We start from the raw sequence: 27,316 nt of genomic DNA, 5'->3' as shown, positions 1-27,316 counted from the left end.
CTAATCCACAATGGTGGAACTAAGTTTTCTTATGACACTGCATTTAAGAATGACTAATGTACTCATTACATTAATCATTCATTAATCATGAAATAAGAAAATAACGTATGTATTGCAAAGGGAAAGTCTGCTGTTAGGGACCTCTCTAAAGTACTCAAGAGCAATGGTGTGTCTCTGGAGATTAAGGTGTGTCTGATACAAGCTATGGTCTTTGCAATCACTTGTTATGCATCAGAAAGTTGGACAATGACTAGTGAGGATAGAAGGAGAATTGATGCCTTTGAGCTGTGGTGCTGGAGAAGAGTATTGAATGTACCACGGACTGCCAAGGAAACAAACAGATTCAGCCTGGAGAGGGTTAAACTGGGCTACTCCTTGAAGGCAAGGATTCTAGGACTTCGTCTGATATACTTTGGACATGTTGTAAGGAGGGACAGGTCCTTGGAGAAGGACATCATGCTTGGTAGGGTGGAGGGACAGCGCAGGAGGGGAAGACCTTCTATGAGCTGATTGATTCAGTGACTGGGGTAATCGGGATGGGTGTGTTAGAGGCAGTGCAATTAGCACAAGACAGAGCAGGGATTAGGGCTGTTGTACATAGGGTCTCTATGAGTCGTAAATGACTCGACGGCACATAACAACGAACAACAACAATGTACTCATTCTAGGTGCCATTAGAATATGAGTTCTTTTTGAAAAGCATTGCTATAAGCAAGTTGAATAATACCAGGAAAATCATACCACACTTTTTAAAATTCACTGGCTCTGCTTTGTTTCTACATCTCTCTACTGGATTTCACCTCACAGAGAGGATAGGAATCAAGAACACTAATATTTAAACTCTGGTTGTGTAATGGGTGAGGTGTTGCACTGTCAACCCAAAACACTGGTTTAAATCTAGCAGCATCTTCTAGTGAGAAAGATAAGCAATCTCCTCTCATGAGATTTATAGCCTCTAAAAACCTACTGCATAGTCAGCTATGAGTTGGTTCTCATTTGGCAGCAATGAGAAAAAAAAAGACCTCCTTTATACACTACACTTTTAAAGGCATAGTTATATCTCACACGCCTATGCTCTCACAAAAACGCTGAGCTTCTCAAAATCGTATACGTAGCAAAGTAAGGCCCTGGACCCCAATTCAAAGTTTGAGATCTTTTCCTAACATGTGTTGTTGCTATTGTTATGTACTATTAAATTGGAATTGACTCATAACTGATTTTTAAGTGGGTTTTCAGAGACAGTAAACCACAGGGGAAATTTCCCATCTTTCTGCTGCAGAGCAGCTGGTGGATTAGAACCATGGACATATGCACTAGGAGGGCAACTCCTTACCACCAAGCCACCAGAGGACCCTTGTTACACAGAAAAATTAAAATCAAGTAACAAAGAGGTACCATTTGGCAATTTGGACTAAAGAGAAAAGTTTGGAATATAGGAGTCAAGAATAAAAGGAAATGAGAAACAGAGGCTTCTCAGAGTTAATAACTGCAACTCCAGGTAGCATTTAAATGCTATAGAATAAGTGATACGAAAGGGGTTTTTTTTCCACAAATCTCAGTTTAAAATTTTTCTTGAAACTAGCATGAAAATTTCTACCAGCCTCTTAAAACAAATTCCCATTCTTTAGGGACCATCTGGATTTAAAGAATTATGGAATGCTTCTTTTTTTCCTCTTCCTTCTAAATTACCCCCATGGAACTCTGCCACCCAACACTTTGGCTAGTAAAAAGAACAATGAAACATTTTTATGAAACTACTTAAGTTTCAGAAATTAAACTAAATCACTTTGCACTCTTCCAACCTAAGATAATTTTAAAATTATCTCCCTTCCCTACAAAATGGGCTGAGTAGATTTAAGCTAAATGTACAATATCTGCTATGTTACCACAAATTTGCAGCAAACAGCTAGAAACATAAAGCTCTGCATAGCCTATGTCAGGACGCTCAAAGTCACATTGTAAAATCTCGTTACAGATTGAAATATGCTTCCTGAATTCCCAGCATCATCCATTTTAAGGAGAAAAAAGTGACAGGCAAATGGACCCAAGCAAAATAAATTGTATGCATTCAGTGAAGTTCACATTATAAAACAAAACAAACAAGCAAAAATATAGTCCCCACACGTGGAAACAGACCCAGGTCTGGATGGAGGCATGCCACTCCTCGCTTCAAGAAGAGTAAATACAATTTAAAATACAGCCGAGGTTTATACTGAATACATTCAATAAGAAAACAAAATTTGGTGATGGCAGTATTGTGTTTTATTCACACGACTGCTCTCTGGATTTTGAGAGATGAATTTGTGTCTTCACTTCTAGTTGTAAAAAAGAAAGCTAAGAGGTGTCCATTACTTCAATAGATGTTCAGTATAATATAGGTCACACAAGGTCACACTTCCGAATACACCAGACCGCTGGAGGATTCACTGTGCTTCATGCATCATTTGATTTTCTGGTTTAGCTAGACTTTTTGTCAAGGATCCCAGCACGCTTGTCGTGATATGCTGAATTGTGGATACAAGAATAATTTCCCCCTTACTTCACAGATAGAACTTTTTCTAAGACTGTGTCCACACAGCATATAAAAGGCTAATTGCAAGGTTCAAATAAGTCTATGCAATGTGGCTTATCCCTCCCTTGTAATTAGTGATGCAAAGTGACGCAAATGTCTTGAGTGACAGCCTTATAAAACAACATGACGCCGGCGGAGCTCCGCGTACAGAGAAGACCAGAACAAGGGTCGCTTCTCTGCGGGTTTTCTGACTTCTACCAAAATGAGTGACCCGGCTGGCAATGAAAAGCCCGCTTTCTCCGAAAGCCGGGACCAGGGCGACGCGGACTCCCCGCAGTCCCGGAGACCCCGGAAGGAAGCCGACGTGGCCGGAGTTCCCCTGGAGACCACCGCCGCTCCTTCCGACTGTGGGTTTGCCCTCCGCTTTCGCGTGCCCATTATTCACAACCCGGCTCCGACCAAACCTGTGCAGGAGAAGGCTCCGGCCGTCCGTCGGAAAGTGACCTTCGCCTCCCCGCCGTCCGACTGCAGCCCCAAGAATGGCCGGCCGAGCGGAGAGCTGCGCGGGCCTGCAGCGGGGAAGGCCCCGGAGGCCTGCGGCGCGGTAGGCCTGGGGGCTCCCGTGGTGGGCGGCGCGAAGGCCAAGGACGGGACCACGAAAAAGATGGGTTTCTTTGCGCTGGCTGGAAAAAAGGGAGAAGCGGAGGGGGTCGTGGAGGCCAAGAAGATGGTGCTGAGGGAAAGAAAGGCCGCAGGGGAGGCGAAAGCGGAGGAGGGGGGCAGAGGGCCGAGGGTCCGCACCATGGCCTCGCTGGAGGCCGTGGATCAGGAGCTGTCCAGCGTCAAGGTCCCGGCCGATCGGGCCTTCCAGGAGCACAAGTTCGGTCAGATGCGAAGGCTCCATATGCAGCGCCGGAGCTTCATCATCCAGAATATCCCCGTTTTCTGGGTCACCGCCTTTAGGAACCACTCGCAGCTGTCCCCGATGATCAGTGGCCAAGACGAAGATATGCTGAAATACATGAGCAATTTGGAGGTGGAGGAGCTGAAACAGCCCAGAGCCGGCCTCAAATTCAGGTTCATCTTCCAGAGCAACCCTTACTTCCGAAACGAGACACTCGTCAAAGACTACGAACGCAGAGCCTCCGGCCAAATCCTGTGCTTTGCCACGCCTGTCCGTTGGCACCTGAACCAGGACCCTGAGGCCCATGTTCACAGGAACCGTGAGGGAAACGCCATTCCCAGCTTCTTCAAGTGGTTCTCCGACAAGAGCCTCCTGAAACTTGAGAAGATTGCTGAGGTCATCAAAGAGGAACTGTGGCCCAATCCCCTGCATTATTACCTGAGGAGTGAAGGTGGCCAGAGAGAAATGCAAGGCCCAGCAAGACTGCCCCTGGACAATCCTATGTCATTGAGGTTCCAGTCTGGCTAAACCTGCCCTTGTGAGAAGATCAGTTACCCATTTCTTTACCACCAAGCCTTGGACCCCTGTTTAGCCAACAGCATGCAGACATCTGCTGTCTTCTCCATACTGGACTTCTAAATTTTCAACAGGCATTTGTGAGATTGCCACCTCAGCACCTATGCTGTTTTACTTCTGCTCGGTTTCCACTGCTTTCCTTCATGCCTGAAGCCCATGACTTAGCACCACTATGTGCCAAACACATGATGCTGCAGAAGTGCACTGCCTTCCTTTGCATGGCTTGGACCTGGCCTGTGACTTATGTTTTTCTCTCAAGATTTTTTTTTTATGTCTACAAGAAATCCTCAAGGAAGCTTGATAGAACTTTTGTAAGCAACTCATTGGACTTCATGCCTTATGCTTGCTGTGCTCCTGATACCCATTCACTCACGGCAAACTCATGTATTTTACCACTGCAAGATGAAAGACGAAACTAACATGATATCAGCCTTCGACTCAAACTGGTTATTCCAGACCAGCATCAGCTGTATTTCCGCTGCCATTCATGGCCCAGGCCATCTGCCCTGCTAAATTATCTGGCAGAATAGGCAGGTGGCTGTTAGGTCTGAATGAGGTAAAGGCCAAATATTCTGATACCACGTTGGCTTTCCTGTGCCTCCGTACTTTGCATTGTGACCCACTACTGTATGAAGATTTGTGTGAATATTCAAAAATTCAGTATTCTGCTTGTTCTGGTCCCTGTTCATCTAAATATCTATTGTAGTAATATGAAAATAATGTGAACCTTGTGGAGTCTGAAGAGTTTTGAGAATTGTTGATATGTCTTGTGAATGTAATCACGAAGAGAAAAAAAAACTTAATTGTTGTTTACTTGATAGTTTTTTGCCCTGGTAATAATGTTGTACTTGATGTTTTATATTCCTAACCAGTATAAGTATTGTCAAACTAGATGAGAATTGTTAACATTTTGGTCTTTCGTTATATACTTGAGGAAAAAACAAGTCTGTCACTTTGTTAACATTTATGTTCGCCAACAAATAAAAAGAAAAGTTAAAAAAAATTTAAAAAACAACAACATGACTAGGTAGGTATTTTAGATTTGTGAAAATATATGCTTCAGTCTTAACCATGCTTCAGTGTCAATCCTAGAAAATGGAATTACCAGCCTGCAGAGGCCTTCCCAGCATCTATGGTCTGTTTCAGACAGCTCTGGAGAGTTCATTGCTATAGATTTGTGTGGATGGCTACACTTCAAATGTCAATATGAAGGCTGTAGGGTTCCAAAGAACTCAGCTAAGAGTTTCACAAGCCTTTTACCCTAATTTGAATTGAAATATATTTTAACATTTTAAAAAATGTTAATAATGACATGCCCACTCAATCGATCTGATTATCATGAAAAAATGTCTTTGTTCCATGTAACATCTATGCCTCGATTTACCCCTTTTGCTTCCCTGGGAAAATAATAAAAGTCGTTCAGTTCTAAATCAGAGGAGGGGAAATCTCACTGTCTTGTGCACTTTCGAAGTGAGTAAAACATTACAGGCAGGGGCCAAGGGAGAGACCTGAGTAACACAGATCAGTACTAGTTGGAGCCCTTCCAGTATTTTTATGCTCATCTCTGGACTAATTTGTTCTCTCTCATATTTTAAAAGAATGGTCTTATTATATTTATAGTCCAAGTAAAAGATAGTATATTTTATTATACTAGTTTATTTACAAACTTCTAATAGATTGTTTTCCAGACCACATTCTTCCAATTTCCCTCACCCCCTCACCCATCAAATTGTACAACCCCCCTTTAAGTGATTAATCTCGCCTCCTCCCACACATCCTCGTCACTCTGCTTCCACCACTCGCCACCTTGGATCTTCCTATTCATTCTACAATAATGGTTTTATACAGTATTTATCCTTGTGGGACTGAGTTAGTTTACTCAGCATAATGCTCTTCAGTCCCTCCCAACTTAGGTGTAATTTATAAAATCATTATTCCTGCATGCTTTGTAGTATTCCATTGTGTGAATGTACCATAATTTCTCAATCCATTCAAATGTGGCTGTACATCTGGGATGTTTCCATGTTCTTGCAATAGTGACTATTGCTGAACATGAAGATAGTATTTTGATGTCATTGAAAGATTAGAGAGGAAGTGTTCAGACAAGTGGCCCCACCTAGAGTAAGATGAGATGCATAATCTGTGAATGGTATGTACTGCACGATTTCTAAACTGATCCTACCCTAGTGTTCAGATGGTCACATCAAAGTAGTCTTCTATTGCTAATATGGAGTCAGTAGAAGAATTAGCATGAAAGCAAATTGCTACTGTTGTTATATGCTATCAAGTCAGAGCACACTCATAGCTGCCTCTAGAGTGGAGTTTAAGAGGCAATAAATCAAACAGGAGGAGATTGCGCATCTTTTCTCCTGCAAAGCAACTCGACAGCACATAACAACAACAACAATTTGCAGGTGAGTCCGCTACAACTCATAGTTAATCTAATCATAATAGATCAGAACCACAACCCATGCTGTGCCATTCTCACAATCTCTAATACACTCAAGGCCATTGTTACAGTCACTGTGTCAAAGTGTCTCCTTGAGAGTCTTTCTCTTATTTGGTGACCCCCAACTTTTCCCAGCATGAAGTCTTTTTCCAAGGATTATCCCCTCCTAGCATTATGTCCAAAGTATGAGAAAAAAAATTCACCATCTTTGACTGTAAGAAGTAAGTATATTGGTTGTACTTCCAACAAGACAGATTTCTTTATTCCTTTATCAGCCCATGGTATATGCAAAGCTCTTCACCAATAAAACAATTCAAAGACAGATTTTTATTTTGTCATCCTCATTCATTGTCCAACTTTCAGATGCATAGCAAGCAATTGAAAATAATGAGGCTTAGACAAGGTACACCTTAGTCTTTAAATTGATATTCTTTCTCTTCAGCACTTTAACAAAGTCTGTGACAAGATATTTTCCCAATGTAGTATGTCTTTTGATTTCTTGACTCTATTTCTGTAGGTGTCGATTGTGGATGCAAGTAAAATGAAACACGGACAGTTTCAATCTTTTCTCCATCTATCATCATGTTTCCTATTAGTCAAGATTTTTTTATTTCTTGATGTTAAGATCAAATCCATACTGAAGGCAAGAAATCAAAAGATAAATTGCATTAGTCAAGATTTTTTTATTTCTTGATGTTAAGATCAAATCCATACTGAAGGCAAGAAATCAAAAGATAAATTGCATTGGGAAAATCTGCTGTCAGGGACTTCTCCAGAGTGCTAAAAAGCAACGATGTCAGTCTACAGGCCATGGTCTTTGCAATTACTTGTTATGCTTCAGAGAGCTGGACAATTGACTAACAATGACAGAAGAATCAATGCCTTTGAATTGTAGTGCTGGAGAAGAGTCTTGAACATACCATGGACTGCCAGGAATACAAATAATTTTGTCTTGGAGAGGTTAAATCAAGTTTTTCCAGGGATGCTAGGATTTTAAAGCTCCATCTCACATACTTTGGGCAAATGGCCAGGAGAGACAGGTCCTTGGAGAAGGAGGACATCATGTTTGGAAGGGGGGAGGGACAGCACAGGAGAGGAAGAACCCAGATGAGATGGATTGATACGGTAACTGGGGCAATAGGAGTTGATGTGTCGAAGTTAGTAAAGCTGGCTCAGGGCAGAGCGTGGTTTAGAGATGCTCAGCATTAGGGTCGCTATGGGTTCCAGGCGGCTCGATGGCACATGAGCTGTTGCTCAACAAGAGGGACTCCTCTCTGTGTAAGTTCTGGAGGAAAATCCATAAGTTTTGGGGGTTTGGGGTTTTTTTTCAGTTTTTACAACTGAGAGATCTTTATTTGGTTTGGCATCTTGCTTCTACACCCCCCCCCCCCAGCTTCTTTCACTCATAATCTCTTTTGTTTCTCAAAAGGAATTTGACTCAAAACACAGGCTTACCTTATTTCTGTCTCGTTAACATAAGAAAGAAAATAATTAACTTAAGTAAAACAAAACACAGCATTCTAAACACCATAGGCCTAAAGATTAATTTTGATGACACATATACCTGAGGGACATAAAACAATTCGTAACACTAAGTGACAAAACGAACAATCAAACCCAAGGTTTACACCTCTGACATTTCCACTCCAAATTCTGTTTTCCCTCTTATCTCTAAAAGCGATGTCACAGTGGCCTATGTTCATTCCGTCTCCACAAGTGTTCACAGATGCCTCTGGAAGCCCTAACAATCAAACAGGGAAACGAAATCCATATGCAGAGTCTCTAAATGCTACTCGGTTTGGATGACCTGAAAGCAATTAAGTCTAATGTTCTACCTTCACCCTGTGAACATATGCAGAGCCAGGAGCCTCACGCTTTTGGCCTGTTTTCTCTGTGTTTCTGAACACTCAGTGGAGAGCATCTGTGCTCAAGCAGACCGAGCCAGGACTGTGCTGGAAGCCCCCAGTCCCACACCAAAGGTCACACACCAGTTATCACAGTTACTATTGCATCCAGTAGGAAGTCTGTTCTCAAGAGATTTTCCCACCCAACAGCTTTAGGTCAAAGTACTAAAAAAACCCCAAACAAACAAACAAACAAAAAAAGAACAACAAAAACAAAACACAAGGGGACAAGGGAACAATCTTCTTATGACATATTGCAAACATAATTGATTTATTTGTGGGTTTCATATATTTTGGTAAATAAAAGACTAAAACCTCAGCATTGTTGTTGTTTTTGTGTACCATTCAGTCAGCTCTGATCCATAACTGACCCTTCTTTGGATTTTCAAAGACAATAAATCACACAGGAGGTTGCCCATCCTTCTCCCACGAAGCAGCTGGTGGAGTCTGATGGTTTGCCTTCAGGACTGCAGCACAGCTTCTTAGCAGTAGGCCACCAGAGTTCCTTAAAACCTCTTCATTACGGTGGAGTTTTGCAGTATTTGTCCTTATGTAACTGAGACTTTTCACTCAGTGTGATGTGCTCCAGGGTCCTCATGTTGTGCACTGTTTTACAAGTTCATTGTTTTTATTGCTGTTCGGAGGAGAATAGAATGAGATAATGACCACTGCATTGGAACAGATGAAAGAAAGAACTGTCTGAAATGAGTATATGATTAGGCATTACATGTAAGAATAAGAAATACATCCTTGCAAAGAGGACTGGGAGGGCGAAGAGGTATGTAATTATGCAACAATGAATGAACATTTGAAGAAAAAAAGTTAACTGAAGAAGGGGAAGGGAGTCCGAGGAGGTAAAATGTTCAACAATCAATGAATGAAAATCTAACTGCTCTGTAAATGTTAGTTAAAATAAAAATTACAATAAAATTTTATTAGGAAAAAACATGTATAAAAACTTCAGTGAAGAATTATCTCCTGATTCTCTCCTCGACCCATCAGAAGCAAAAATATTCCTCATTTTCATTTTTTATCATCCTCCAATCTATTTCAATGATAGCCTTATAGTGACCTACACTAAGATGTCTTCAGCCTTTTTGAAGTCAGTTATTTTTTCTTTACCATTTCAATTTCCTCTTTGACTGTGTTAGGTCTCCTAATGGCTTAGCCTTAAAAAAAAAAAAAAAAGGAAAAGAATGGCCAATATTCCCAGTTTTATCAGTTTCCTCAGAGTATGTTAGAGAAAAGCAAATGAGCTAAATTTTTCCAGCCTCTGGAACTACATCTTTCCTGTAATAGAGGGAAAAAAGCTAATATCCTTAGCTGTTAACTGAAAGTTAGGAAGTTTGAGTTAATTTAATGACACCATAGATGATCGATAGTTGACTTGATGCACTTGACAACAATCAATATCTGCTTAATCCAGTATAACTCATTTCCCAATTGTTTTTGCATTTGAACTGACTCATAACTGACCCATCTCTGGGTTTCCAAGGTTATAAATCACACAAGAGGGTATTGGCCATCTTTCTCCTTTGGAGCTGCTGGTAGATTTGAACAATTTTTCAGTTAACAATGAAATTCACTATGGACTAAGCTACCACGAGAGACCTTATGTTAACAACTTACATTTACAAAAGATCCTGTTTTCAAGCAAGGTTAGTTTTCCTCATTAGAACCTCTGTATGTATTTAAACCAGATAAAATGGTCATTAAGTGAATTTTGACACCTAGAGACACTGTAGGGCAGAATAGGATCTCTTCTTAAGGTGCCCAAGACTGTCAACCTTTACAGAAGCATGCAGTTGTTATTGCGTACCCTGAAGTCAGACCTGACCCATAGCTGACCTTCTAGTGGATTTTCAGTGGCAGTAACCTGCGTGGAAGGAGACTGCCTATCTCTCTCCTGTGGGGCACCTGAGGAATTTGAACTCCATATCTTTACATTCTCAGCACAATTCTTTACCACTAAGCAACAAGAGATCTATAACAGAAGTATTCTTCCTCTTTTACCCCCGGGAGTGAAGAGTGGGTTCAAATTGATAACCCTTTAATTAATTACTGGTTGAATGCCTTAACCACAGCACAAAAATTCCTCAACATGTCTTAATTGTTGTTGTTAGGTGCCGCTGAGTTAGGTACAACTCATAGTGATCCTATGAACAGCCGGCCTGAACCCTGTCCTATCCTGTGCCATCCTCCTTATCTCTTGACCACCAGAGCCCATTGCTGAAGTTACTGTGTCAATCCACTTAGTTGGGGAGGGGGGTCTTCCTCTCCTTTTCTAACCCTCTATATCCCCAAGCATGATTCCCCTTTCCAAGAAATAGCCTCACCTTGCTACATGCCTAGAGTATGAAAGACGAAGCTTCTGTATCATTGTCTCCGAGGAGCACTCTGGCTGCATCTTTTCTAAGACATATTTGTTTGTTCTTTTGGCTGTCCAGGGGATATTCAGTACTCTACTTGAGAAGCACAGCTTGATTCTTCTTCTGTCATCTTTATTCATTGTCCAGCTCTCTGATGTGCCACAAGTGATTGAGAAGACCATGGCTTGAATCAGGTGAATCTTAGTCTTCAAACTGATATCATTGCTCTTTAGCATTTTAGAGAGGTCTCTGACAGTGGAGTGCCCAATGCAAAACCTCTTTTGATTTCTTCACTGCTGGTACCAAGGACATTGACTGCTAACCTAAGGAAGATAAAGTCATCCACAGCTTACAGCTTCAATTTTTTCATCATCTATCATAATGTTGACATAATGGTCCTGTGATGAATGAGGACCTTTGTTTTCTTGATGTCAAGATGGAATCCAAACAGAAAGCTATAGGTTTTATCTTCTGCAACAAGCATTTCACATCCTCCTTACTTTCAGCAGGCAAAGTTCTGTCATCATCATAACACAGATTGTTGATGAGTCTTCCTGCAATCCTAATTTCATGTTCTTCTTAGAGTCTGGCTTCATGAATTATTTGCTGAGCAGACAGATTGAATAGGTGTGGAAAAGGATACAATCCTGATGCACATCCTACCTGATTTTATATGTATTTAAAATGCAGCTTTTCCTTGCTCCTTCAGACCACAGCTTCTTGGTTTAAGCATAGATTTCATATTAGCACAACTAAGCATTCTGGGATTTCCATTCTTCTCAATGTTAGTCATAATTTGACTCTGTTGTTGTTATTATTTGTTGTTAGGTACTGCCAAGTCTAGCACGACTCATAGCAATCCTATGAACAAAAGATCTGAACCCTGTTCTATCTTGTGCCATCCTCACACTTCCTGACACTCAAGATCCCATTACAGTGGTCACTGTGTCAATCCACCTAGGTGAGGGTTTTTCTCTCCTTTGCAGACCCTCCACACTTCCCAACATCATGTCCTTCTCAAAGGAATAGTTCCTTCTAGAAACATGTCCAAAGTATGTGAGGCGAAGCCTCATCATTCTTGCCTCCAAAGAGCACTTCAGTTGCACCATCTCCAACACATACCTGTTTGTTCTCTTGGCCTTTCATGGGATATTCAGTGCTCTTCTCCAACAGCTCAAAGGTGCCGATTCTTCTTCTATCATCCTTTTTCATTGTCCAGGTCTTGGGTGCATAGTTAGTAATCTGAAAGACTGTGGCCTCAATCAAAGACACCTGATTAATTGTGCTTCGAGAGAACATTGTTCTAAGTGGTGAAGCACTTACCTGTCAATTTTCTGTTCTGAGATTACTTTAGGTTGCTGAAATATTGAAATCTGTGCCACTGGTGTGTCAAATGTCAAAAGAATTTCCCAATGTAGACGGGTTTTGGTGGGCCATCCACTTCTTAAGTAACAGGCTTTTGAAAACACTATGAAAACTATTTTGTCTTTGTTGTTGCTGTTGTTATGTACCATTGAGTCACCTGTGACTCATAGCGACCATATGTATAACAGCCCTACACCCTGCTTATTCTGTGTCAATCTCACTGTCTCTGATACACCTACTCCATTTACCCCAGTCACTGCATCCATCCACCTCATCAAGGGTCTTCCTCTCCTGCTCTGTCCCTCCACCATCACAAGCATGACGTCCTTGCCTCCAAGGAGCAGCCTGGTTTTACCCCCTCCAGGACAAACCTGGAGGTTTGCAGTCCATGGTATATTCAATACTCTTCTCTAACACCACAGTTCAAAGACATTATTTCTTCTTCTATCATCCCTAGTCTTTGTCCAGCTCTCTGACGCATAGCAAGTGACTGCAAAGACCATGGCCTATATCAGGCACACCTTAGTGTCCAGAGTGACACCATTGAGCTTCAGTACTTTGGAGAAGTCCTTAACAGCAAACTTCCCTATCGCAATACATCTTTTAATTCAACCTATGATAAGGTCTCTTTTATCCTCTATCCTAATTCAGTATCTTCAATGACAATATAATAATGCCTCCCAGATGTCAACCTGATCTGAGGGGAAACAGCTTCTTATATCAATATAAAGTAAACTCCAGCATTGTATTTTCTAGATTTTCCTCATTCTGTAGAGTCTATTCAGAGCCAAAAGTCTCATTAGAATAAATGTTTCCAAGATAAAGATTAATATTATTATAGCTATAGAAATAAACACAACAAAAACTGTAAATCATATTTTGTCCTGTGACACCATTTTTGCGATCATGTGCTTATAGGTTTCACCACTGATGCTAGCTTTTGGCCTGATTCTTCAATTTACTCCTGGTGTTAGTAGGGTAGTTTACATTAGACTGCCAGACTTACAGTAATCAGGTCTTTTTTTTGTGTGTGTGCATTTAGTGTGATAGCACGCCCCAGGCTATGCAGATAATTATATTCCATTTATTCTAAATATTTTCATGTAAAGAACCTTCCATCTTAATTATCTTAGTAGATTTTAACCTAAGTTATCCAGAAAAAGAAAACAATTCAACAAATATTGAGGCCTTTTTATTCCTCATGTCAGACACAAAGACAAATCAGGCATTAACTTTGCCTTCTTCTCTGCCAAGAGAAAGACACATGGAAAACACTAACACCAATAAACAAAAAGCTCATTTGAAACTGTAAAATGAGAATTTCGAAATACTTAGCGATTTTATAAGACTTAGCAAGGGAGATGACATTTTCCTGGGTGGCAAGAACGGCCAACATTTGGACAGGGAGACTTGAGGGGCAGAGGTCAGTAACACAGATGAGTAGGGTGTGGGAAAAGAAATGTTACAAGTGAGAAGAATAAAGGAAGCAAACATATTCAATTCTGAACATCAGGACATTGGTGCCAGGTTGAAGATGGGCACATACCCTTTGAAAATATTGTATAACTGGGAACACATTCCATTTCTTCTAGCAACAGTTCTCAAGGTAAGTCTTTTCCATTCTCAGGGCTTTTCCAAAAGAGGAGAGTCAAGGACTTTTAGGCACAAAAACAAAAACACAGCCTTTCAAGTGGCAATAGCCAACCTTTGAGATTAACTGAAAAACAAAAGCTGCCTAATAGTTCCTGGAATTGCCCTTTTGAAAATAATGAGATATTTTACAAAACATGTACCAATAATGTATTAGAAAAAACGTAGACCAACAGTCATCCGGTATTGACTGAGCCGCTCCAGATCAGCTAGAATGTGTGTCTGGCGACCTCATTAGTTTTCTCCTGGGTGGGAAGTTGCTCAGACAGATGTCCCAGGCCATGTGACTAGGTGAAGACAAATCACTAGAATGCAGCTGTGTAGACAGCTGTCCAAACCGATTAAAAAATAGATCTATCCATTCCCCTTGGTACCTTGAAAGAAAGACTCTGAGATTATCACAATTTATACATCAGCCTCAAATATATCTGCTGCATAATAACACAACTTTTCACTTCCTGACTGTAGTTTCTCATACATCACCAAAAATACAAGTTCAATTTGAGAGACTTTAAAGCAGAAAAGTAGGAATTTCAAACAATGTAAGGTATACAAATAGATTGGTACATTGTTCCAATTGATTAATTCAATCTCAGAATAATATTCTAGAATATGTGAGCCAGGCTTCTATGACTTGTGTTGAATAAAAAGAACCACAGAAATGTGGAAAAGCATCACTCGTCCTGTAACATTTTGAATAAAAGATCTTATTAGGCAGCTTCGAGTAGTCTTTTTAGGAAATTAATAAATTGGTAAATATGCAAGATTTACATACGTGTGTTTAGAAATTACAATAAAGGACTGATAGGCTTTAATTTTTATAAAGAAGTAATTAATTTTCTCAGGGATATTGACCATATCATTCTTACAACCTTTTCCTACTTGAAAATTCTATTTATTGATAAATATTCAGAAGAAGCTGTTTTAGATGAACTTCACAAAATATGATCCCTATAATGAAAATAACTCTGATAATTCTTATAATAAAACTAACAACACTACATTTGATACTCATTTCAATATTCTTATTTAACCACGACTTTCTTTGACCATAGTTCTGCACAATAGATATGGCAAATAATTACACTAAAAATCTAAAGTTGAGAAGAGACTTATCAAACACCCCATAGTAATATATTGACAGAGTATAAGTGGCAAGTAAGTGCTGGGCATTAGTACACCATCCTTCCTACCGTCTTAATAGTGCCTATTTGGTGACTGATTTTAAACTTGGTGCTATGAGATGATGCCAAAGCTAAATAAGGCACATAAATACGGTAGAAAAATGTTTGCATGTAAAACTCTTGAGCTCTTTAGAGTCTACCCAACAAGGGAACTATAATCCACAGGAACTCACAGACTCAGTGGCAGGCACGCTAAAGCATCATGGATTAGTACGAAGTGGGTAGATTGTCAAGGCTCAATCACAGAACCCGGAAGAGGAAAAAGGCACGTAGATGCACTTCTTAAGAAATAGATTGTATTGAGCTGAGATGCATTGTGTCTCAAAGAGGAATTTTACTAGCATCACAGCAGCAGAGAATTGGCCTAGAGGATCAACATCTGTGTGTATCCAGGAGGTAAAGTGCATGGCTATCTGAATGATTTAAAGATTCCCTCAAGTTCAAGTTCCACAGAGAAGGCAGCTGTGTTGCCAGATTAGAAGGAAGATGCCAGGCGCTGAAGGTGACAGTGTGATATCGGTTGAGTCCCTTCTAGCTGTAAGAGGGGATAGCTCCTGCTGCCATAGCAGGGAGATATGTAACAAATCAATTTCCTCCATGGCCTGAGCTCATGCCTTTAGTCTTCCATATGATCCTCAAATACAGGCCCAATAGTGTACAACTGATATTGTAACAAGAAATGGTCTTTTTAAGACTTAAGTCCAACAGATTAACTCATACGTTCTGAATTAGTTGTTTCTCTTCTCTTCTCTGCTCATTCTTCTACAACTATCTAGCAGAGACACTTTTGATTCCCCCCCTTTTAGCTAATATTTTCTCTTAGAATGTTATTTTGGTAGAAATCTATAATGTTCCTCAAAGAGTATCTATCTCCCTGGAACCTGTGACATGACCTTGCTTACTGAAACTGAGGAGGACTTAAGTATTTGCTGCAGAAGGCTAGGGATTGCAGCTTTCAATATGGATTGAAGCTCAACATCAAGAAGACAAAAATTTAATCACTGAGCCAAATGGCAGCATCACGATAGATGGAGAAGACATTGAGATTGTTAATAGCTTCAGCTTGCTTGGCTCCACAACCAACATTCTTGGTTCCAGTAGCCAGGAATTAGAAGACAAATTGCACTGGAACATTCGGCTGCCAGGTACCGCTCCAGAGTACTAGGGAGCAATAATGTTAGTCTAGAGGCTAAGGTGCACCTCATCCAAGCCATGGTCTTCACAATTACTTGCTATGCATCAGAGAGCTAGACAATGACTAAGGATGACAGAAGAAAAATCAATGCTGTTGAGCTTTGGGGCCAGAGAAGAGCATTGAACATACTATGGACTGGCAAAAGAACAAACAGATCTGTCCTGGAGAGGGTAAAACCCAGCTGCATCTTGGAGGCAAGGTCTTTGAAGCTTCATCTGACATACACTGGGCATGTTGTAAGGAGGGATTAGTTCTTGGAGAAGGTCGTCATGCTGGGAAAGGTGGAGAGACAGCACAGGACAAGAAGACCCCAAATGATATGGGTAGACATAGTAACTGGAGTAATGGAGATAGGCATGTCAGAGACAGTGAGATCAGCTCAAGATAGAGCAGAGTCCAGAGATATTGTGCATAGGGCTACTCTGAGTCTCAAGCAATGCAATGGTACATAACAACAAAAGTCATAGAAGGTAGCTCTGGTGGCTTAGTGGTATGAACCTGAACTGCAATCCCATAGGCATGTGGTTCAGACCCACCAGATGCTCCATAGGTAAAGAATGGGCAATCCCTTCCCATCCAATTAACTGCCTCTGAAAACCTGCTAAATGGTCAGCTATGAGTTGGTTCTGACTCAAGAGTGCAAAGTTATACAAGCATTATCTCTTTATTATGTTGTTGTTGTTGTTGTTGTTATGTGCCATCAAGTCGCTTGCGACTCATACTGACCCTAAGTACAAGAGCTCTAAATGCTGTTCTATCTGGTGCCAACCTAGCCATCTCAAACACACTTATTCCCACCGCTCCAGTCACAGAATCGATCCATCTCACCAAAGGTCTTCCTCTCCTTCACTTCCCTTCCACTCTGCCAAACATGATGTCCCTTTCCAAGGACCAGTCCCTCCTTGCAACATGTACAAAGTATGTCAGACGAAGCTTCAGAATCCTTGACTCCAGAGAACACTCTGGCTTCACCCTCTCCAGGACAAACCTGTTTGTTTTCCTACCAGTTCATGGTATATTCAACACTCTTCTCCAGCACCACAGCTCAAAGGCATCAATTCTCTTTCTATCGGTCCTGTTCACTGTCCAACTCTCTGATGCATAGCACATAACTGCGAAGACTATAGCCCGGATCAGACGCACCTTAGTCTCCAGTCTGACATCGTTGCTCTTCAGTACTCTTGAGAGGTCCCTCACAGCCGACTTTCCCAATGCAATTCATCTCCTGATTTTCTGGCTGCTGTTACCAAGAGCGTTGACTGTGGAGCCAAGTAAATTAAAATTGTTAACTATCTCAATCTCCTCACCATTCATGCTGATGCTGCCAATTGGCCCAGTGGTTAGAATCTTTGTTTTCTTGATATTTAGCTTCAGTCCATATAGGAGGCTGTAGTCCTTGATCTTATGCAGCAAGCGCCTCAGGTCCTTCTCAGTTTCAGCAAGCAGGGTTGTGTCATCTGCATAACGCAGGTTGTTGATGATTCTTCCACCAATCCTGATTCCACATTCCTCTTCGTATAGCCCAGCGTCTCTGATGATCTGTTCTGCATACAGATTGAAAAGGTATGGAGACAGAATACATCCCTGACAAACCCCCTTCTTGATTTTGAACCATGTAGTGTCTCCTTGCTCTGTTCTGACGACTGCCTCCTGGTCCAAGTATAGGTTTCGCATTAGCACAATCAAATGTTCTGGGATTCCCATTCTTCTTAGAGTCAGCCATAGCTTGTTGTGATCCACACAGTCAAAAGCCTTTGCATAGTCAATGAAGCACAGATAGACATTCTTCTGGTATTCTTTGCTTCCTTCCAAGATCCATCTGACATTAGTTATAATATCCCTAATACCATGACCTCTTCTAAATCCAGCCTGCACATCTGGCAGTTCTCTCTTGACATGTTGTTCCAAACGTTTTTGGATAATTTTACTTTGCTGTTGTTGCTGTTGTTATGTGCCGTCGAGTCGCCTGCGACTCATAGCGACCCTATGTACAACAGCCCTAAACTCCGCTCTGTCCTGTGCCAATCGCACTGTCTCCGACACTCCCATCCCAATTATCCCAGTCACTAAATTAATCCACCTCATAGAGGGCTTTCCTCTCCTGTACCGTCCCTCCACCCTCCCAAGCATGATGTCCCTCTCTAAGGACCGGTCTCTCCTCACAACATGTCCAAAGTATGTTAGACGGAGCCTCAGAATCCTTGCCTCCAAGGAGCCACCCGGTTTAACCCTTTCTAGGACAAATCTGTTTGTTTTCCTAGCAGTCCACGGTATTCCCAATACTCTTCTCCAGCACCACAGCTCAAAGGCATCAATTCTCCTTCTATCCTCCTTGGTCATTGTCCAACTCTCTGATGCATAACAAGTGATTGCAAAGACCATGGCCTGTATCAGACACACCTTAGTCTCCAGAGAGACACCACTGCTCTTCAGTACTTTGGAGAGGTCCCTAACAGCAGACTTTCCCATGGCAATGCGCCTTTTAATTTCCTGGCTGCTGGTGCCAAGACGGTTGACTATGGAGCCAAGCAAACTAAAGCTGTGTACAATCTCAATCTCTTCACCGTCCATCCTGATGCTGCCAATTGGTCCAGTGGTGAGAATCTTTGTCTTCTTGAGATTGAGCCTCAATCTATATTGTAGGCTGTAGTCCTTGACACTCTGCAGCAGGTGCTTCAGGTCCTCTTCAGTTTCAGCAAGCAGTTACTATAGAAATAGAAAAAAAAAGATACAATCAACTATACTTGTAAGGAGGGAATTCAGGTGGCTTGGTGGTAGAGAGTTGGGCTGCTAACCCAGAGGTACATGGTTTGAACCCATATGCAATTCCACAGGAGAAAGATGGGTAATCTCCTCCCATGTCACTTATTGCCTTTGAAAAGTCACTGGAGGGTCAGCTATGCGTCAGTCCCAACTTGATGGTACACACCAACAGCATACTTACATGGGGATCCATTATGGCACAGCAGATGAGGAGTTGTGTTGCCAATACAAAGGCAAGGGGTTAGAATATACCAGTGTCACCATGGAAGATAGATGGACAATCACTTTCCTTGAAATTTACAGCATCTGAACATTGGATAGAGGTTCAGCAATGAGTCCATTCTGACTTCATGACAATGAGAGAAAGAGATACTTAAGAGATACAGACAAGAAGATAGGACACAGAAAAAGGAAATGCGGCCACTGAAGCAAGGTACTGTGCTGCTGATTTGAAGATGGGCACAGAAATCAGGAGTCAAAAAATGTAGTTCTAGAAGTTGGAAAGAGTAGAGACAGATTCCTCCAAACCTGTGGAGGGAGAAAGTACTCGTTGACGCTTCCATTTTAACCTAATGAAACTGCTTTCTGTCGTCTGACTTTTAGAACTATAAATAAAATGAATGTGTGTTGTTTTAGGCTACCAAGCATATGGGTATTTGTTACAGCAGCATGTGTAACTCATAGTGACCCTCTAACAGGGCAGAATTGTTCTGTAGGGTGTCTAAGCCCGTAATCTTTATGGAAACAGACTTGTACATCTTTCTTCTACAGGTTGTAACAGTATAAGAAGAGTAACAAAAAGCCTAGATAATTGAAAATATTAATCTGGTTGTACTTGCTATGTACCGTTCAGTCAGAACCGAGTTCTAGCTGACCCTCCAGAAGGTTTTCAGAAGCAGCAAAGTGCACGGGAGGAGATTACCCATCTTTCTTCTGAAGAGGAGCTGCTGTATTCAGATCGCATGCCTTCGGTTGGCAGTGCAACCTCTTACCACTAAGCCACCAGAACTCCCATTAATCTGGCATTGTTGTTGTTGTTGATTGCCTTCGAGTCGAGCATGACTCATAGGGATCCTATGAACAAAAGGCCAGAAACCCCTCTAAGACTTTCGACATTTATCAAAGTTCATAGAGTTTGCAGAAGGCATTGACACAATCTAGCATGTTGTTGTTGTTGTTGTTGTTATGTGCCATCGAGTCACTTGCAACTCATAGCAACCCCATGTACAACAGGCCTAAATTTTTTCCTATCCTGTGCCAATCTCACTATCTCCAACACACCTACCCCCATTACCCCAGTCACTGAATCAATCCATCTCATTGAGAGTCTTCCTCTCCTGCGCTGTCCCTCTACCCTCCCAAGCATGATGTCCCTCTCCAAGAACTGGTCCCTCCTTGCAAGATGTCCAAAGTATATCAGATAAATCTTCAGAATCCTTGCCTCCAAGGAGAAGCCCAGCTTCACCCTCTCCAGGACAAGCCTGTTCGTTTTCTTAGCAGCCCATGATATATTCAATATTCTTCTCCAACACCACAGCTCAAAGGCATCAATTCTCCTTCTATCATCCCTATTCATTGTCCAGTTCTGTAATGCATAGCAAATGGGAAAAAATACATCTAACTTACTTCAAAACTAAATAGGATAACGTATATAAATGATTGTGTGCAAAACAAGTGGAAAAACTTCAAACAACTAAATAGACAATAGTTTGGAAGTTTGACTCCATGAATGACTCTTAAACTCTGTTAACTGCACGCTGTATTTTAGTTATGCTGGTCATGTAATTAGTAATGACGTACATATCTGAATGTCTACATGTTATATTTGTTTCAGGAAATAGGATCTCTTTCTTCAATAAAAACATTACAAAAATTGGGATCTTCTTCTTTGTTCATTTTTGATCATTTTGATCTTCATCTTTGTTCAGAATACTCTCCTCTTGAAATATTACCTACTATTATATGTGGAGAGTGTGCAATGAATATTTAATACGTATTTGCTTATTCATTAACTGATTGATTGATTATCTGCCATGAATAGCTATTGAAATAAATCAATCAGAACAAAGTTATAATAAATGATTGGTCCTCTATTTGCAGCCAAGGCTCTCTTTAACTAGCCTTGGCACAATCAAAAGAGAAAAAAAGAGTTCCAAAAATAAGGTAGGCATGCAGTTCCAAATATGCTTTCAAACTCCACGGTATGCAATTAGAATCTATAGGGGACTAGTCCTAAGTGGTTGTCTGTTAAGAGATGTTTATTCCCAAGACTAGATGCCAGAATAACAATGAGTAACAGTGGCCACTGATGACAGAGTGAGTCAGTAATAGCTCTTCTAGCAAAATCAGTTATGTTTAGAGACTAAATTATGTGTGAACAGCAGTATAAATCAGAGCAAGCTTAGACAAAAACAATTTCTAACATGAACAATATAAAACAGATCTCAACTGAAAGACACCAATTATCTTAGAATTAGGAGAAAATAGAAGGACAAAAATATAATCCCCCAAAAAACAACTTATACACATAAGCAAAGTAAGTCATATTTCTACTCAGTTCCTGCCTTGGCTATAGGACAATACCCAGCAGACAAAAACACAATCTTTAGTTTAATTTCAAGCATATGCTATTCTAGCATTTGTTCAGTTTAGAGGTTTTAAAACAAGGTATCCTTTGGTGACTCTTCTCTAACATGTAAATTGCTCACAGTCTTACATAATTATGCAAAATTGTAAGTAAAGAAAAACCTTTCGATATTTATCAATCTATTTAGCCTAAAGATAATTTCTCAACCTTAAACTGATCTCTGTAAGGAATCTATGAAACATTGAATTTCTCTTTCCATTGTGGGGGATGCCTTATGCAAAAGAACGTGTGTCTGACAAGATGGTCTTGTTATGTGGCGTTGTGTCACCTGTAACTCATAGTGAACCAACGTAACAGCTCTGAAGCCTGCCCTGTCCTGAGCCAATCTCACTGACTCCAACACACCTACCTCCATTGCCTCAGTGACTGTATCAATCCATCTCATTGGGAGTCTTCTCTCCTGTGCTGTCCCTCCATCCTTCTAAGCATGATGTCCTTTTCCTAGGATGCCTCCTGGCCACATGCCCAAAGCATGTGAGATGGAGCTTCAAAATCCTAGCCTCCAAGGTGAAACTTTATTCACCCTCTCCATGACAGACCTATTTGTTTTCTTGGCAGTCTATGGTATGTTCAAGCCTCTTCTCCAACATCAAAACGCAAAAGCATTTATTTTTCTTCTGTCAACCTTCTTCATTGTCCAGCCCTCTGATGCATAGCAAGTAATTGCAAAGACCATGGCCTGGATCTGGCACACCTTTGTCTCTAGACTGACATCATTCAGTACTCTGGAGACATCCATGAGAGCAGATTTTCCCAATGCTATTGATCTTTTGATTTCCTCACTGCTGGTTCCAAGAGTGTTGATTGCGGAGCTGAGCAAGTTGCAACTATTAACAACCTCAATCTCTTCTCCAACTATCATGGTGCTGTCAATCGATCCAGTGGTGAGAATCTTTGTCTTCTTGATGCTGAGCTTTAATCCATATTGAAGACCTTGACTTTTTGCAGCATGATTTCAGGTCTTCTTCAGTTTCAGCAAGCAATGTTGTGTCTTCTGCATAACATAGGTTGTTGATGAGTTTTCCTCCAATGCAGATGTCACATTCCTTCTCATAAAGCCCTGCTTCCCAAATGATCTGTTCCCCATATAGACTGAAAAATATGAAGACAGGACACATCCCTGACCCACTTCTTTCCTGATTTTGAACCATGTAGGGTTTCCTTGCTCTGTCTCAAGCGTATCTGAGATTGTGAGGATGGTACAGGATGAGTTTCAGATCTCTTGTTCATAGTGTCACTAGGAGTGTAAATAGCACCTAGCAACAACTTAATACCCCCTTTTGCAATTCATTTTTACTTTCAGCTATTTTCTATGTACATTTCAGCTGGATCAAATTCATAAATAATTAATCAATTAATTAAAAATGCAAATTTTAATTTAATTTCTGTTTCTAAACTTATTCATATTTTCCATACTAATTACAGTTAGCTCAAAAGAGCTCATTTTAATTTAGGCAATCACTTGGCCTTTCAGTATTTCTTCATATTGTCAAAGTGTTTAGCATTATTGTTTTCGTTCTAAGGGTATGACTCCTCTCTCACAATGACCAATGTATTATAGCTCAGAGGCTGCTCAGAGGCTGGAGTATATTGTAACATTCTTCCCTCTTCTTGGGTCCTTCTATTGTACTGTGACATATGGATTATCTCATTCATATCACCTTGAAATAACACCACTGAAATAGGATTGGTTTCACCTATTCTTGGACATTATACTGGTTACTGTTCTAACTTGATAGTTCCTTCAGTTGTGTTGTTATGTGCTGTCGAGTCTCCTGTGACTCATAGCAACCTTATGTACAACAGCCCTAAACCCTGCTCTAACCTGTGCCAATATCAGACTCCAACACACATACCCCCATGACCCCAGTCAGTGAATCAATGGTAGTCAGCTACTTATTTCTTTCTAGTCCTGCAATTATAATCAAGCTGGGTTTAGAAGAGGATGTGGCACCATGGATATTACTGCTGGTCTCAGATGGATCATGGCTGGAAATAAAGAATACCCAAAAAATTGACAAAGGCATTTGACTGTGTGGATTGTAACAAACTATAGCTACTATTAGGAAAAATGGGTCTCAAAGTAACACTAAGCTGGGCATTAGAGAACTGAGATTGATTAGTATTTACCACTTTGAATTGGACATTTATATACTATGCCAGAAATGAAAAGGTGAAGAGTATTGATGTTGTATTCTTAGTTAAAAAAGAATTAGGATATGGATGAAAAAAGTTTCATGTATCATGGTCTACTGGAAGAATAGGGCTTAGTGGGTAAGAAAGTTCAAAACTACCAGCTGTTCCATGGGAGATAAATGGACAGAATACTCCTTTACTATTTACAGCCTCTAAAAATCTGCTGAAGAGTCGGCTAAGAAGAGAAAGAGAGAGAGATATCAAAAGAATGACTGAATCTGTCACAGAAGAAATACAACCAGACTGCACCTCAGAGAAAAGTCTCTGATTCTTTGTTACCAGGAAGGATTGGTTCCTAGAAAAAGTCATCGGATTGAGAAAAGTAGAAAATACGTTAGAAGACTCTCAATGAGTGGCTGCAATAATGGACCTAACTATGGGAATAAATGTGCGAATGGCACAGGAGTGGGCAATATTTTCATTGTGGTACGGAGAGTGTCACTATGAGTCAGAACCAACTCAACAGTACCTAGCAACAATGTGTAAAAAAACATGTGATGTAATATGTGTTGCAATCCCAAAGGTTCAAGGCCACCAGTGGCTCTGTGGGAGAAAGATGGACCATCTTTTTCTGTGTGATTACCTGCCTCAGTAAACCTGCTGAGGGGTCAGCTATCTACAGTACATAACATTTTTTATTAGCTTTCTTATAAAATTGATAATAGTTTGTTGCTGAACTACATTATTGTGTGTAGGAGAAATGTTTGGAGAAAAATCCACTGCTGCTAAAGAATTATAAAAGAGAGACAGAGATAGGCAACTAAAGCTTAGCAGTGATAGAATAACTAGAGTTGAAGCCCGATGATGAGAATCTGTCACAGAGTAAGCCGAAGGGTGCACATGCACAATGATCCTCCATCTCTGACTGCTTGCTCGATACAACCTGTTTATTGCACTAGTGCATCAGTTGGAAGTAGGTTCTTCCAGTGGAATAAGAATTATTACTGTGACCATCGAGCTTCTGGGTCAGTCAGGAGCAGTCAGGAGCAGGCAGGATCACAGAGAGCCGATCAATATTTCTCAACCAGTAGTTATAAATATATTCTATCTATAAAATTATGAACAGGATATTTCGTTCAAGGTTTCTGTCCTAGGAGTGGTACATATTTATTACCCACTGCAATTGAGTCAAATCTTATTCACACAAACACCATCCATCAGATTTCCAGGGCTGTAGTTCTCATGAGAGTAGACTGCACATCTTTCTCCCATTGAGTGACTGGTAAATGAACATGGTTAATCTTCGAGTTACCAGCAGAACACATCACACACTGCCAGGAGAGCTCAGTGTAAATATATTCAAACTAAAGTGCAAATTGTCTGCTGTCCAGTCAGTTTTAGTTAATTGCAACTCTCCATCGAGTTTCTATGGTTAAAGGTTATAAATCATAACATGAGGGAACTTCCCATCTTCCTCACCTATAAGAGCTAATGGATTTAAGCTAGTGAAGATGTGTCATCTTTAGACTATCAGTACAATTCTCTACACCCAAGAAAATAAGTGTGTAACATATACGGGTGTGTCTGTGTGTATGGGTCAGGTTAGTGGTGTGCATTTTTTGGTTGTTGAGCTGAGTTTTGTGTCAACTGTAATACAATTAGAGATGATGATGATGATGATGATGATGAAGATAGATAGATGGATGATAGATAGATAGACAGACAGACAACAAAACAGTGAGCTTTATTAGGGAAGTCCACAAACTATCACCCAAAAAAAGCAACAAGGCAAACATAAAATAAAAAACCATGATTAATAGACTATGCAAGTTGGCAGGAACCTACAGTAACTATAATCCCTCAATACTCTAGTAAGTTTGGGAGAAGGCCTCTGGCTCGTGTTGCATTATGGACATACAAATAAATGAGTAGCCAAATCAGACCAATATCAACGTGCTTTTCAGTCCAGACAGTAAACATCTTCATCATGGTTACTTCATGTTTATCACATCTTGTTCCTACTTCAGCCCACAGAGGACATTCCCTTGGTGTAGATGACTTCTCCTTCCCCAGAAAACTTGGATTAAGTCAACAAGTCACACTGCTACTTCCTATTGGTCTCTCCTCCTGTCTGCTGAAGCTGTGTTGCTCTTATGTTGCTCCCAGTCTGTGACTCGCACAGCTGCTGCGGATGTAGGCAGACCGTGTCAGGTAAAGTGGAGGAGACTGAATCAAGTCAGTGTTTAAAAGTCAGACAGAGTTGAGGCAGCAGCTAAATAATGGTCAGGAAAGCCAGTTTAAGCCACAAAAATCCATTGCAACAGACCCACTACACTGCATTAGAGTTGAGGAGTCCCTGGGTCATGTAAAAAGTTAGCATGCTTGACTAATAACCCAGAGGTTGGAGGTTTGATTCTGCACAAAGACACTTCAGAAGAAAGCCACGTGATCTGCTTTAGAAAAATCAGCCACTAAAACCCTTCCAGAGTGCAGTTCTACCTGAATAATTCATGTGTGATGGCCATGAGTGGCAGTCAACTTGATGGCAACTGGTTTATGCAAGCCCTAGAGTGACGCAAACAAACTTACACAACTTTAATGTCTATTGTTTCTCACTTTTTTTCACCGAGATACTGTCAGTAGTGATAAAAAGCATTAGATTTCCAGATAAATGAATAGATCCTGAGATACTTGAAAATGATGGCGGGTACAGTTCAAGAATATTACAAACTCTAACACCTGGTTCTGTTTGTATTAAACATCAATAGAAATACTTGCTTGAAATGAATAAGATGCTTGTGTGATATAATCTTACATAATCAAAGATAAAATAGCTAGCTCTGAAATATAAAACAGGTGAAATAATAGAAGTATTCAAACAAGATAAACTTTACTAAGGATGAACGCAAAATTTTGTCTTTAGGTTAAAAAATTAAATCTAGAGTGCAATGTGAAACTTGACCTTTACAGGAGGAAGGAATTTCAACTCAAAGGAAGATTCATATAATTTAGTTGTTACTCTATAGAAGCTCAACATCAAGAAAGCAAAAATTCTCACCCCTGGGTCAACTGGCAGCATCATGGTAGATAGAGAAGAGATTAAGATTGTTAATAATTTCAGTTTGTTTGGTTCCACAATCAACAGTCTTGGCACGAGCAGTGAGGAAATCAAAGATGAATTGTATTAGGAAAACCTGCTTTCTGATGGGGTCCTTATTCACCTATAATCAAAAAATGAATGCTTTTGTAAGATAATATGTGCCCTAAGTAGCATTATTGGATACTTTTTTCCATATTAAAACTTCCAAGAAGTTAAATATGTCTAGTGTTTCTGTATCACTCTTTCCTAAGCCGAACATAAGTAGTTGAAGTGCTAAATATTTTATAACAACACAAGGAAGTCACATTTATGCTGTGTTTTAGTCAGTTCTCAAAGTCTATTTAAATTGGTCTTGAAGGGGGGAATTTACTGTAATTTATTTGTCATGGTGAAATTTTCTAACTTTCTTTTGGTAGTACTATCATCATTTATTAACACTTACTATATAAAGAATAATCTGATCTATCAGCATGCTTACAAAAGACCCTGAAAACATAATTGCTGGTTTGTGAGATGATTCACCAAAGAGGAAAATGCTTGACAAGCCTACAAAGAAAAGACA

At 40.4% G+C, this 27,316-nt stretch overlaps 1 protein-coding gene across 1 annotated transcript; it reads left to right on the top strand.

The window, feature by feature from the left end:
• The first annotated feature begins 2,774 nt into the window (after nucleotides 1–2,774).
• Nucleotides 2,775–3,944, top strand: LOC102867565 (testis-specific Y-encoded-like protein 4-like). Its single transcript, XM_006889234.1, has one exon. The coding sequence runs from the start codon at nucleotides 2,775–2,777 to the stop codon at nucleotides 3,942–3,944; it is 1,170 nt and encodes a 389-aa protein (XP_006889296.1).
• The last annotated feature ends 23,372 nt before the right edge of the window (nucleotides 3,945–27,316 follow it).

The sequence above is a fragment of the Elephantulus edwardii genome, unplaced genomic scaffold (assembly GCF_000299155.1).
Source record: "Elephantulus edwardii isolate Elephantulus edwardi_28Jun2011 unplaced genomic scaffold, EleEdw1.0 scaffold00076, whole genome shotgun sequence".
In the NCBI taxonomy this organism is placed as follows: Eukaryota; Metazoa; Chordata; class Mammalia; order Macroscelidea; family Macroscelididae; genus Elephantulus; species Elephantulus edwardii.
Note: the sequence above shows the minus strand (reverse complement) of the source record. Positions and strands in the feature narration are given on the sequence as shown.

Bases quoted from the DNA above. Each gene is read 5' to 3' on its own strand.
- LOC102867565 (XM_006889234.1), top strand. From the start codon at position 2,775: ATGAGTGACCCGGCTGGCAATGAAAAGCCCGCTTTCTCCGAAAGCCGG.